The following is a 13,999-nucleotide window of genomic DNA, read 5'->3' on the forward strand; positions in this document are numbered from 1 at the left end:
TCAATTTGAGAGATTGTGGAAGACATGGGAGAGACTGAAAGTGGCAGGGAGACATTATGTAAATACAGTTTAATTAAAATTTTAAAAAATATTTGAAGGAAAGTAGCAAGACTTAAAACTTACTATATGATATAAATAAGAAATACCCAAGTTAATAAAGATGAAAAAAATTAAAAACAAAACAAAACAAAACAAAACTTACTATATGGTCCTGATTGGACAAATCATACTTCAATGCAAACGACTTCACTCTTCCTACATATATCGCATTGTAGAATTTGATAAGATCACCTCTTTCCTCTTTCACTGGTTCACTGGAACAGTTGGGAGTTTTTGTGGCATCTTCTATGTCTGTTAAGAAGAATTCAGCATTGTGATAGGTATTCTGTAATATTAAATTAGTAAATTGGATTACATTTCTTTTAAAAAAATAAAAAGAAATGCAAATCCTTATTAAAAAAGCAATTACTATTTTCAGAGAAACCTATCTGCATACTTTACGAACCGCACTGGGAGTAGTGGCACACACCAGTTATCACAGTACTTGGAAGACTTGGCAGGAGGGAGAATCAAGAGTCCACACTAGCCTGGGCTACACCATGAGACTGTTAAAGAAATAATCCAACCAGAATGTAGAGAAATGTAATTGTGTGGACTGGATGTGGTGCTGTTGTCTCTAGTCCCTTATTTCACAAAGGCAGTTTTTTGAGCTCACTGTCAACTATGGCCTTTATTAAAGGGAACCAGCTCTGGTTAGGTCTTAAGCAACTTTAGAAAGGGCAGCAGTGAAACACCCTGAGTTCAAAGTCCACGAAGACCCATAGATATTCATGCTGGTGTCTGAAGAAGGTGCAAGGACTCTAAAAGGCAAAGCATATATTTATAAGGTAAGAAAGACACAAAGTGAGCCAGGTGTGGTGACACACATCTTTGATGCCGGCATAGAGTTCAGGCCAGCTGGGGCTATACAATAAGACCCTGGTTCAAACAACAACAGCACAAACAACAACAAAATCAAGATGAAGTGCTTGTGTTTATCTTTTTGCAAATGCAAGGAGAGTAAGTTGTAGGGTTTGTTGTTTGTTTTGGGAAAGTTTTATTCTGTAGTGGAAGATAACCTCAAACTTGCAGCCCTCTTCCTGCCTTAATTTCCAGAGTGTTGGGATTTTGGCCTGAGCCACCAGAACTGGCCAGCACATTCTAGGACTCTTGTTTCTCCCACATAACAGAAACTCCAATTTTCAACTGTTATCTCCTCAGCTGTTAAAAAAGAGAACAAAGTCCACTCCAAGGTGCTGTCTTATCTGTTGGCACCACTTGAACAGACTCCTGACTTCAGGTAGAGCTGCAATCTGTTCTTTTGCCAAGAACCATCTAGGAGAAGCCACAGACTGTAGATCTATGATGGATTTGCTTCTCCAGACAAGGCTGAGGAGAATAAATCTGAGGAAAGGTACTTTAGCTATTAATGTGCTTCCCTGTTATTATCAAACACGTAACAAGGAGTAGGTACTGACTCACCCTTCTGAGCAGATCTCTACAGACTTAAAAGATAGACTACCTTATAGTAATGCTATATAGACAAATAGAAAATGATTCTATAAAATTCCTGACTTGATTCAAATAATTTTAGAAAGAAAGTTTTTAGATATGGTCATAACTAAAAAGATGTAATAAAGTTAGAATCAAGAATAGAATGTACCCATTTCTCATAATAGTAAGTAAAGGCTACATAATAAGAAATACAATGAGCTTTCATAATTACACTAGAAAGAGAAATAGGTTTAGAAAAATCTGTAGTCATAGAAAACATTTAGGTCCAAGGATAAAGTCACAGGTGTGCACTATGATAAGGCAAGGCCACGGAAAAACTGTTGCTTTGAACTTATAATGAGCATATAGAATGAAACACTGCTTTGAACTTAATATCAGCATCCTTCTGTAATTCCCATTCTATATAACATTTTATTTCTGAGGTAATCTTCTAAAGGACTTTGTGTCTAAGAAGGTATAAAAAAGGGGTTGGGGATTTAGCTCAGTGGTAGAGCGCTTGCCTAGCAAGCACAAGGCCCTGGGTTCAGTCCCCAGCTCCGAAAAAAATAAAAAAAATAAAAAAAAAAAAGAAGGTATAAAAAAACCAGAGAACATAAACAGTTGTTTGGTTGAATGGTTTGGCTTGGGGAGTTCTTCCCATCCATCCATCATCCATCCATCCATCCATCCATCCATCCATCCATCCATCCATCCATCCAAATGTATATGTCTGTTTGTCTATATGTACATGTGTAGGTATATGTGTGTGTGTGTGTGTATGTGAGCATGCATGAATACTTGGAGTTGTAACAGACAGTCAGGCCTGGCCAGTGTGTGGTTGTAAGAATGTTTGAATGCCTATGTGTCTGTCCATATTTGCCTGTACAAAGCATCTTAATTCTTTTCCGTTCCTTCCTCTCTGGTTCACAAAGAGTTAACCAGCTTAGCCAGAGAGACTTCTGGCTGATTAACCAGAGAAAGGAGTACTAGCAATAAATCCTTTTATTTTATTTCCTGCTGCTAAATAGCATCTGTTAATTGCCAGATACTAGCACTATGAAAGCACAAGTAATAAAGAGTTAAGAATTAAGTCCTTCACAGAGAACAAGAGTTAAGTTTCCCTAGCACTTTTTTTAAGCATAAAGAGTTTAATAAAGCACAGAGTTATAGAGAAAAGAAGCTAGCATTTTTTAGTCATACAATAAACAAGGAAGTTTTTAGAATCCTTTAGAAGTTGTCAGCAAGCATTCAGTACAATTAGAGAGCTAGAAAGCCAGAGACTACAGTCTTTAAAGCAACATCTGAACTGTGTTCCACTTCAAGCCCATTCTGGGCTGGGCAGGTTGCCAGAACTCAGTGTTTAGGGAAAGTACATAAACTTCAGCTTACTTGTATAGAATCACCTGCTTCTTCCTTTTTTTTTTTTTTTTTTTTTGAGACATGGTTTCTCTGTATAACAGTCCTGGCTATCTTAGAACTAACTCTGTAGACCAGGCTTTCCTTGAACTCACAGAGATCCATCAGTCTCTACCTCCTGAATGCTGGGATTAAAGATGTGTTCAAACATGCCCAGCCTACTTCTTTATAGTAGTTTAGAAGCTACTGCTAATTAAAAGAAATTCAACATATCAAAGATGAGTTCTTTTTTTCAACAGGGTTGAAGTATCCCTTCACCTTAGGAAAACCAGAAAACTAAAACAGCTCTGGGCCATGAAAACCCAGGGAACCTCTACAAGGGTCTCAGACTTCCTTTGGATCTCATCTCCCACAGCAAAGTGCTGGGGATTGAAGTCAGGGCCTGCACATGCTAGAAAAGTGCTCCTCTGGGCTGGAGGAATGGCTCAGTGGTTAAGAGCACTGACTGCTCTTCCAGAGGTCCTGAGTTCAAATCCCAGCAACCACATGGTGGCTTACAACCATCCGTAATGAGATCTGATGCCCTCTTCTCATGTGTCTGAAGACAGCTACAGTGTACTTATATATAATAAATAAATAAATCCTTTTTTTTTTTTGGTTCTTTTTTTCGGAGCTGGGGACCGAACCCAGGGCCTTGCGCTTCCTAGGTAAGCGCTCTACCACTGAGCTAAATCCCCAGCCCCATAAATAAATCTTAAAATAAATAAATCTTTAAAAAAAAAAAAAAGAAAGAAAAGTGCTCCTCTGATCTCCATGCACACCTGTACAACCTAAAAACTGCTGTTAGGTCTGAGAGTAGAGTGTAGTGGTAGAGTGCTGGCCTAGCATATTTTGGGCTTAATCTCTAGCACTACAAAGGAAAAAAATGGATGGGTTGGGAAAATGAACTGGTTAAAAGCATGGCCTGCTCTTGCAGAGGACAGAGTTCGGTTCACAGAGGGTCTCAACACCCTCTTCTGGCCATAGGTGCCTATGCATGTAAATGAGACACACAGAGAGAGAGAGAGAGAGAGAGAGAGAGAGACAGAGACAGAGACAGAGACAGAGACAGAGACAGACAGACAGACAGACTGACTCTCATATACATACACAGTCACCCTCTCACACACAAAGAGTAAGTCTTTAAAAACAGTGACTGTCCATGCTGTCTGATGCCTCTATACTGTGTACAATGTAGTCAAAGGTGCACTGTGTACGGCATGCACACTGGGTCAGCTTACCACCATCAGTCATCTCATAGTCACCATTGTATGCCACAACTTCTCCTGGAATACTTTTCAAGAGAACACTCCTGTATACCTACAAGGCGGAGGGGAGGGATCGCTCAGTCATAAAGAGATACAAAATTAAACAAAAGCAAAACAAGAACAAAATTAAGTCAGTTAAGAAATAACCTCCAGGGCTGGAGAGATGGCTCAGCCGCTAAAGGCTAGGTTCACAACCAAAAATACCTCTCATGTGGGTTTTATCACCAAACCAGTTAAAATCATACTCACTTTCATAAGTACAGATTATAGGAAACATCATAGAGAAAGAAAGTTGAGGCAGAGCCTCTTATGTAAAATGTACAATTTAGTTTACAAAACTGAGAAAAAATTAAGTCCTAATCAGAGATTCACGATAAACAAGTTTCACCAAATAAAAGCAACCTCCAACATAGAATTCATTTCCCCTTCTGTTTAATCCCTTAACATGAATCAGTTATCTTACTGCTCTGGGGCTAGCAATTCCCCATCTCCTTTTAGGAAACCACATTAAAAAAAAAGTTCTTTCCCCATCCCTAAAGTCTTTCCTACCTACAAGATGGCTAAAAAGGCGTAGTACACACCCCCCTTATCTTCTAGGTTATCTTAGAAGGTTCTGAGAGATTATTCAACAAGTAGTGGCTTGGCTCATTTTGAACCCACACTAACCTCAAGGTAGGACATTTCTAGACATTGTTCCAGGGAATTTTCCTAAAGATGCCCAGAAAATCTGCCACAGTGTTTAACAAATATCTATACTTTCGAATATCTTTCTATTGTTCTCTATTGGGGTATGTGGGGCTTAAGAAAAGAGAGAGTAATTTGGGCTTCAGAGGAGGTATGATTACTGCTCCCTATCTCTCAGTATTTGTCTATGAATTCCAGGCTCAGAAAAGAGGACCTGGTATTCTCTAAGAGCAGAGCAACTAGATTAGATGGCGTTAAGGTAACTTTCTGTGCTCTTTAATTCCAATAGTTACAATAATTAAAGGGTAAGGCAAGTAAGTATTCATTAAATATTTCCCCTGTGTCAGGACATCTACCAACAATGAATACTTCCATGATCGAAACAGGATGCCACTGATAAGTTATCAAAAACGTAAACATTATGACTTCTGGCAAAGTCATACTGGTGATACATGCCTATATTCCCAGCATTAGGAGGGAGAAAGATATGCATCAGGTCAGGGTCATCCTCAGCTATAGTAGTAAGTCTGAGTATAATGTGCCCGGGCTGGTAGTGAAGTGGTGGGTACATGAGAAATACATGAGACCCAGTCTCAAAAAACAAAACTAAACTAAAACTGAACCAACTCTGCTGACAGCAGAAGCTAAAGTCAACAATTCCTCAAATTTCACTGGCGTTAACCATTAGAGAATCAAGCAAGTTTCATACAATTAAGAAATACAATCAGCAGCCAAGTGTTGTGGCGCATCTTTAATCCCAGCACTCAGGAGGCAGAGGCAGGCAGGCGGATCTTTGTGGTTTTGAAGCCAACCTGGTCTATATAGTTAGCTCCTGACCAGTAGGGTTACACAATGAGACCCCGTCTCAAACAAACCAAACCAGACAATGAAGTGTGGTCATTATGTCTATCTTCTGTTAGGCTTTCTAGTGAAAACATCTCTCCTCCTAAAATGAACAGAGGTTACCTCAGAATGTGTGAGGAGTCTATGCAAGGCGTGGATGAGTCAGGGGACTCTGATTTCCTGCCTTCTGCTTACGCTATCCTTTAACCAAACTATTTCTTGAGTTTACTAGCATCCTTTAAATCAGAAAATCCAATCTACAGTAAAACTATCAAATAACTACTTCTTATATAACTTGATAGCAAAGAAATGGCACAAAAATCTATTTTTGGACAGCAGGAAGAATAATGTAACTTACGTGACTATTAGCTTGTGGCTGATTTCTGTAACTTTTCATTATTTCTTGAAAAGTTCTTTCTTCTTTTGTTACCTAAGAAAAAAATTACATTTATCAACTGCTTTTGAAGAAACATGGCTCTGAGCAAAAACTCAGAGGTTGGTATCAAGAGCAACCTTGTAGAAAGCTATAAATCCCAGGCCGATCCATGACTAAAACCACCCACAGTTATGATCTTTGCTACCTTTAAAGTTCAGGCTTTGTGGCCTGCGGGGACACAGTGAACAGTCTCACTAACCCACAAGAAGTAGACCTAGGGTAGAGCTCTACTAAAATGAGATTTATGAAAACTGATGGAAGAAAACAAACACATGCTGAGCCCATGGAGTGTCTGGTTTATTACTTTTAAGTACTTATTTAAAAGTGAATTAACCGCCTACTAAAAGAAAAATAACTTGCAGTGATTCATCAAAAACTGAATGGTTATTACAGGATTAGGTTTTGAGTGTTTTAGGACAGTTTATAGGGATTCTAATCCTTAGCAGTCACAGTAGGAAAGGAAAGAGATTAATGACCCAAAAAGGAATGCCTTCTGTTATCAGTTACCATAACACTGGCTTCATTAATCCTCCCCTGACTCCTGACTAGCCTGGAACCCATTCTCTAGAACGATGATTTAGAAGTAGAAAAGTCTGGGGGCCAAGGAAGCTAAAAGAGAATATCAGACCCCTGACAACTAGAGTTACAGGTGTTCTGAGCAGTCATGTGGGTGCTGGGAATTGAACCCAGGTCCTCTGGAAGAGTAAGTAGCCAGTATTTTTAACTACTGAGCCATCTCTCTAGCTCCTATATAGAGATTTTAAAGATTTTTGGATAGGAAGGTCACAAGAGAGTTTGGAAACATACCTTTTGCCTCAAATGCTTAAAAATCAGGTCTTAAAATTATATACATTGGCTAAGATTGCTAGTTTAGCCAATATAGTGTTAAGACAGAAGTTATAAATAATTTTTCTGATATATGTCAAACTTTTAAAAACAAGCAAGATGGGTTATTTTGTGACCTAAACATGGTGTAGTAACAAAACACAGAGTACTTGCTGAGCACCATGATAAATCAAAGAAAGATAATAGGAGCAGAGGCACCTACACCAGAACACCGATGAAGAAGGCCTGTGTTGCCACTTCCTGGGTAACTTTGGCCAAGTGACTTCAGTTCTGGACCTGATGCATCCGAAGATTAAGTCTCTCACTAGAGATGTCATGGGAGAGGAGGAAATGTGCTATTCACATTTCTAAATTCCTTTATAACCAATGTATTCTTTTTTTAAAAATGTAAAAATTACATGTATGGTGATAATGATGTGTGTGAACTCAGGAGCATATCTGACACAGAACAGAAGACAGTGTTTTAGGATCCGGTTTCCCTTTCCCCTTTCACTATGGGTTCAGATCAAATTCAGATCACCAGGTTTGTGGGGCAGCACCTTTACCATGCTAAATGGCGAAATGTGGTCCTATCAAGTGAAAAAGCTGATTATTATCAAACTCAGAGAAAAAGTCCAGACATTATAGTAGCTTAAAATTGTTACTTAATAATGGTAGGCAATATTGGCTTGCAGTACAGAAGGAAAACTAAGGATCATTCAGCAGTTTTGTACTGAGGCTTTAAATTAAGGCAACTAGGGTAGAGACCTCCTCCCACCCTATACATACTTTGGCCATGATGTAAAAGGCACACAGAAGGAGCTGATCCAAATGCCTATCTTTCATTAAATCAGGGCAGTGAACTAAAGTGAATTCAAAACATGTCCAGATCTTCCTTCGTAACTCATTTGAAACATCAAGTTTTAAACATAAATCACGTAAGCGTACACTTGCCAAATGATAGACCTAAGATAGAAGAAAACACATTATTATGAAACATGTCACTTTTCAAGTTTCTATGTCTTACCATGAACATGGGCTTATAGGCCAAGGTTAAAAAAAAGTAGGTTGTTAATTACCAAATCATCTAAATTTTCTGCTTTATAGCATTACTTTAACTTCTGTGCTTAGAGAGTATAGTAAAAGCAAAATTCTCTTTGGGAAACTACTTTACAGTACATTTTATTCTTTTTTTAAAAAGACTTATTTATTTACTTTATGTATGAATACACTGTTGCTCTCTGCAGACACACCACAAGAAGGCATAGGATCCCATTACAGATGGTTGTGAGCCATCATGTGGTTGCTGGGAATTGAACTCAGGAACTGTGGAAGAGCAGTCAGTGCTCTTAACCGCTGAGCCACTCTCCAGCTCCCTACAGTGTTTTTCAAAGTGATAATGCCTTATACTCTATAATGCCACCGTGTAAAGTAAGAAAAAGTAAAAACAGGGTTCACCTGCATAAGTATTATAAATTTAAATATTTTCAAGTGTTCAGAAGTCCGTCCCTGTGTGTTCTTTTTGGGCTGGAGTAAAATTGCTGGAATGTCTAATATGCTAAGTGGCAAATTTCTAACTTTTCTGAGCTTAAAAATCACTAATGAAGCAAAATTATTTTAAAAACAACAACAAACCAAAAACCCAAACACCGAGTCTCCTTCCTGAGGTTGGAGGTGGCTCTGTGGTGTAAAGCACGTCTGGTGTTTGAGGAGGCCAGAAGAGTGGCAGGGTCCCAGGGACTGGAGTTACAGACTGTGTGAGCCACTACCTGGGTACTGGGAATTGAACCTGGGTCTTCTGAAGGAACAGCCTATGCTCTTAACTACTGAGCCATTTCTGCAGGCCCTAAACAAATACATATTTAAAATAAGGTAGGAAGTGATTGAGGAAGATATCCAGCATCAACCTCTTGCTTCCATGCACATCCATACATGCGTATGCACATATTAAAGAGAAAACACTTTTGTCAAATTAGGAATTTTTTTTTAAAGATTTATTCATTTATTAAATATAAGTACACTGTAGCTGTCTTCAGATACACCAGAAGAGGGCATCAGATCTCTTTACAGATGGTTGTGAGCCACCATGTGGTTGCTGGGAATTGAACTCAGGACCTCTGGAAGAGTAGTCGGGTACTCTTAACCGCTGAGCCATCTCTCCAGCCCCAAATTAGGAATTTTTATGCATCAAAGAACATAATCACCAGAGTGAAGACTGTTGCAATGGAAGAAAATACCTGAAAATCATGAATCTGATAGGATATCCAGAAGAAATAAAGGGCTCTTGTCACAATCACAAAAATCCAACTAAAAGGAGGCAAAGAACTGGACTAGACATTTACGAAAAGATATGTAGACTTAATAAACATAGAAAAACTAAAATCTAAGCAAGAGCAATGGCTCATTATCTGGTCTTCCAGAGGATAGGTGTTCAAATCCTAGCACCACATGGTAGCTAACAACAACCAGGGCTTGCAACTCCATTAACAAGGGTATCTGGGGCTGGAGAGATGGCTCAGAGGTTAAGAGCACTGACTGCTCTCCCAGAGGTCCTGAGTTCAATTCCCAACAACCACATGGTGGCTCACAACCATCTGAGATGAAGTCTCGTGCCCTCTTCTGGCCTGCAGGCGTACATGCAGGCAGAAAGCTGTAAGACGTATTCATAATAAACAAATGTTTAAAAAAAAAAAAAAACAAAACAAAAAAACAAGGGTATCTGACTTGTTTTCTGGCCTCTGGGAACAGTGTAAAAATATAGTGCAACAAACATATACACAGGCAAAATACCCATAAAACACACACACACACACACCATACACACACCACACACACCACACACACCACACACACACACACACACACACACACACACACACACACACACACACACACACACACGTGTGCGCACACACCCTGGTTCAACCCTTTGTAGCCCGGGCTACAAAAACAAAAAGAGGTGAGTCCCACTGCTGCTCTTCCATGAGGCTGCTGCCTCCACCACTGACAATGCAGATCTTTGTGTAAGGCCATCACCATCATTGCCTTGGAGGTTGAGCCCAGTGACACCACTGAGAAAGTCTAACAGCAGGAAGTCAAACAGCTTTTTCATTACAAAATATATGAGACCCGTTAAGTTCCTGATCCTGAGCTTGAGCAAGGTGTCTTAGTTTCCCCTTTCTTTTAAGCTTTTAACAGGTCTCATTGCACTTTGAATACAGTTCTTGTATTCCTCCCCACCAACCCCCCGAAATCTCAGCAAGTCACTGTTGATGATAGAGAAGAGGACACTGTCACTGTTGAGAAGGAGAAGGGGACACTGTCACTGTTGAGAAGGAGAAGGGGACACTGTCACTATTGAGAAGGAGAAGGGGACACTGTCACTGTTGAGAAGGAGAAGGGGGACACTGTCACTGTTGAGAAGGAGAAGGGGGACACTGTCACTGTTGAGAAGGAGAAGGGGGACACTGTCACTGATGAGAAGGAGAAGGGGACACTGTCACTGTTGAGAAGGAGAAGGGGGACACTGTCACTGTTGATAGAGAAGGGGACACTGTCACTGTTGAGGAGAAGGGGACACTGTCACTGTTGATGGAGAAGAGGGACACTGCCGTAGGATGTGAAACTGTGCAGTCATGCAGAACACAACGGCAGTTCCTTAAACACATACTGAGGTTGGGGAGACACAACAGTTCAGGCACTTGAGTGCTTGCTGTACTAGCATGCGAACTGGGGTTCAATGCCCAGAACTCACTCACAGAAGCAGGGCATGGTGGTACACACTGGATTTCCAGTGCTGTGGAGATGCAGACACATGGGAGTTCCTGGGACTTGCTTGCCAGCCAGCCTAGCTTACCTAGTGAATTCTCTTAAAAACAGTGGGTGGTACAAAAAGAATGACAGCCAAAGCTGACCTCTAGCCCCAACCTTGACACCCTAGACACTGATTACTATCTCACTTCTAGGAATACACTTAAACTGAAAGCAGAGACAACAGAGCCAATATTCATAGCAGCGCTACTCACACCAAAAGTGGTAACGACCCAAACGTCCACCAACAGACAAATAGATACACAAAATGTAGCATCTATGTATAGAGAACATTACTCGGCTTTGAAATAGAAAGAAATCCCCACGCATGTTATCACACAGATGAATGTGGAAGATGTACCCAACGAATAAGCCAGTCAATGAGAGATACACCAGTGTGTCATTTCACTAGGATACAGCAGCTTTTCAAAGGTAGTCACATTCATACAGACAAAAAACAGCATGGCAATCTCAGGGGAGCAGGGAGAAATGGTGGCTTCTACTTTAATGAGTAAAGAGCAGCTTCAGAGTGGGAAGATGAAAAAGTAGCAAAGGTCACACAACGATTTGAGTATCTAGCACCAAACTGTATGCCTAAAAATTAAAGTAGCAAATTTTTTTTAAAATTATTTATTATGTATATATAAATCATACAGCTTTCTGCCTGCATGTATGCGCCTGCTGGCCAGAAGAGGGCACCAGACCTGATTATAGATGGTTGTAAGCCACCATGTGGTTGCTGGGAATTGAACTCAGGACCTCTGGAAGAGCAGACAGTGCTCTTAACCACTGAGCCATCTCTCCAGCCCGCAAATTTTATATGTGTATTTTATTTAAAAAGAGAGATCAGCACTGCTTAGTATGCAGTCTTTGCTGAATGAGCGCTGTTCAGCTGCTATGGAAACACGTACCTTTCTATAAAACAGTGCTAAGGACCCAGTTCTCTTTGGTTTGCTTATTCCGGTCAGAGGAGCGTCTTGCGTTTTAGTCAGATGGGTCTGTTTTGGAGAAGCACCAATTAATGACTGTGCAGTTAGTGATACAAGGCTTTCAGCTGTGGAGTCCTGAGTTGTATTCATGGAAATAGGAACCAGTGTGATTTCTCCAGCATCATTGGCAATACCTGAGTGCACAAGCAAGAGTTCTCAGTTGGAGACACAAGCTGAAAGTTCACAGCAAAGCTGTCAATGTATATGTATGAAGAAGCAAGTGAAATGTATGTTAGAGAAAAGGATGCGGCTATAACCCAGTAACTGTAACACAGTTTTGTTTTTCTTTCGGAAGCAGGATCATGCTTCCTTTTGATATTTTTATGTCTAATTTTATTTAAAGAGACAAATTTTGAGTAGCAGGGTGTGATGCCTCATGTCTAAGGCAGGAAAACTGCTGTAAGTATGAGGCCAGCCTAGGCTATATGGTGAGTTAAAGCAGGCAAGATATAGAGGCCCTGTCTTAAAAACAGACAACAACAACAACAACATCTCGTCTTCTGTTTTTGTATGTGCCTGTAATGTTTTTTTTTTTTTTTTTTTTTTTTTGTTCTTTTTTTCGGAGCTGGGGACCGAACCCAGGGCCTTGCGCTTCCTAGGTAAGCGCTCTACCACTGAGCTAAATCCGCAGCCCCGCCTGTAATGTTTTATATGCCACTTAAAACTTTTATGAACATCATTTATTTATTTTACTTATGGGAAGAGGGTGTGTATATGCCATCGTGTTGAGTATGGAGGTCAGAGGACAACCTACAGGGCCAGTTCTCTCCTTCTACCATGTGGCTTCTAGGGACTGAACTTGGGCTGTCCAGTTTGCAGGCAAGATCCTTTAGCGGATGAGCCATCTCACTGGCCCGACTTTAATAATTTTAAAAAGCAATTGTTACTGAGAATTTAAGATGTCTTTAATTAAAAAGGATTTCTCCCTTAATACACCAACTTATAAAGGTCAGATAATAACAAAAAAGTAAATCCTAACAAAAAGGGTTGTAAATTTATAAAATGTGGAAATTTAAAATAGTGTATTTTTAAAATAAAACAGTAGGTGGAGGACTTCACGCCCCAGGGCAGAACTATGATGTGTTACTATGAAGGTGACACATTCCACTGTACAGTGTCAGTAATGTAATGTGCACAGAACGCCCAATGCTGAGAGTGGCCTGAGTGTAAGCTGTGGGCTGTACATACAGATGAGCCAGTGTGGCTTACTGTATACGATGCTGATGCTTTCCCAGGCTGTGAGAGCAAGCAGGGAGGGTGACAGGAAGTGTATGACAAGTATCTCTACCTTAAAATTCCGTTTAGTTCACACTGCCCTACAATACAGGATCAGTTAAAGGGGGAAAAAAAAACAACTTAGGTTTAGAATGAAATACTGGGGCTGGAGAGACAGCTCAATGGCTGAGAGCATTTGCTGCTACCGCAGTGAACCACCTATACTCCAGTTCCAGAGAGATCTGATGTCCTCGTCTCACCTATATGGGCATCAGGCATGTACATGGTGCATAGACATGCATGCAGGAAGAACTCTTACATACATAAAATAAAAATAAGTCTTTTAAAAAATGACTGAGTTATCTCATGTGATCCAATTTCATAAGACATTTCTTAAATTTTTATGTAACTGAAAAACATAAAGTAGAGATGAAGCTGTTACCATGCAAAGGAACGGTAACCTTCCGTCCCGTCGTCCCTGTGACTGTGGTCGTGGCCATTGTGAGAAGAGCTTGCCCAGGGGAAATTGACAAGCTTTCAGCAGTCACACTTGAAGGAGCAATTTTCAGCTGTGTTCCTTCTGCCATAATCTTTTCCATCAATGTCTCCTTTGGTGGGTCATCGCCAAAGAGTCTCCTCTTAGCACTTCCTGCGGCAGGGGAGCTGTAGCGCTCATGGACGGAGATGGGAGACAGTGGCTGCATATCTAATAGAGAGAAAAATAAAAGAGTCTAAATTTAAAACGTATTCCAAAATAAAAAATTAGGTTTACTTATTCCCACACCAAGATCTTGAAGTAAACGTGGTTTCCGAACTCATGGACTGTGAAGTTTAGAGGAAGGGAGAGCAGTGTGAGCATCTGACAGCTCATCTAGAGGAAGGGAGAGCAGTGTGAGCATCTGACAGCTCATCTAGAGGAAGGGAGAGCAGTGTGAGCATCTGACAGCTCATCTAGAGGAAGGGAGAGCAGTGTGAGCATCTGACAGCTCATCTAGAGGAAG

At 40.3% G+C, this 13,999-nt stretch overlaps 1 protein-coding gene across 2 annotated transcripts in view; it reads right to left on the reverse strand.

Annotated features, from left to right (window-relative positions):
* Window positions 1-13,999, reverse strand: part of Rbl1 (RB transcriptional corepressor like 1) — a 66,324-nt gene that overhangs the window by 12,373 nt on the left and 39,952 nt on the right. For both annotated transcript variants that reach the window (XM_087654385.1, NM_001191066.2), the window contains 6 exon segments: window positions 13,441-13,704; window positions 11,706-11,917; window positions 7,774-7,950; window positions 6,082-6,153; window positions 4,170-4,248; window positions 203-351 (listed from right to left, as the gene is read on the reverse strand). In XM_087654385.1, coding sequence (XP_087510511.1) covers window positions 203-351; window positions 4,170-4,248; window positions 6,082-6,153; window positions 7,774-7,950; window positions 11,706-11,917; window positions 13,441-13,704 — 953 coding nt within the window.

This window comes from Rattus norvegicus, chromosome 3 (assembly GCF_021556685.1).
Source record: "Rattus norvegicus strain SHRSP/BbbUtx chromosome 3, alternate assembly SHRSP_T2T, whole genome shotgun sequence".
NCBI lineage: Eukaryota > Metazoa > Chordata > Mammalia > Rodentia > Muridae > Rattus > Rattus norvegicus.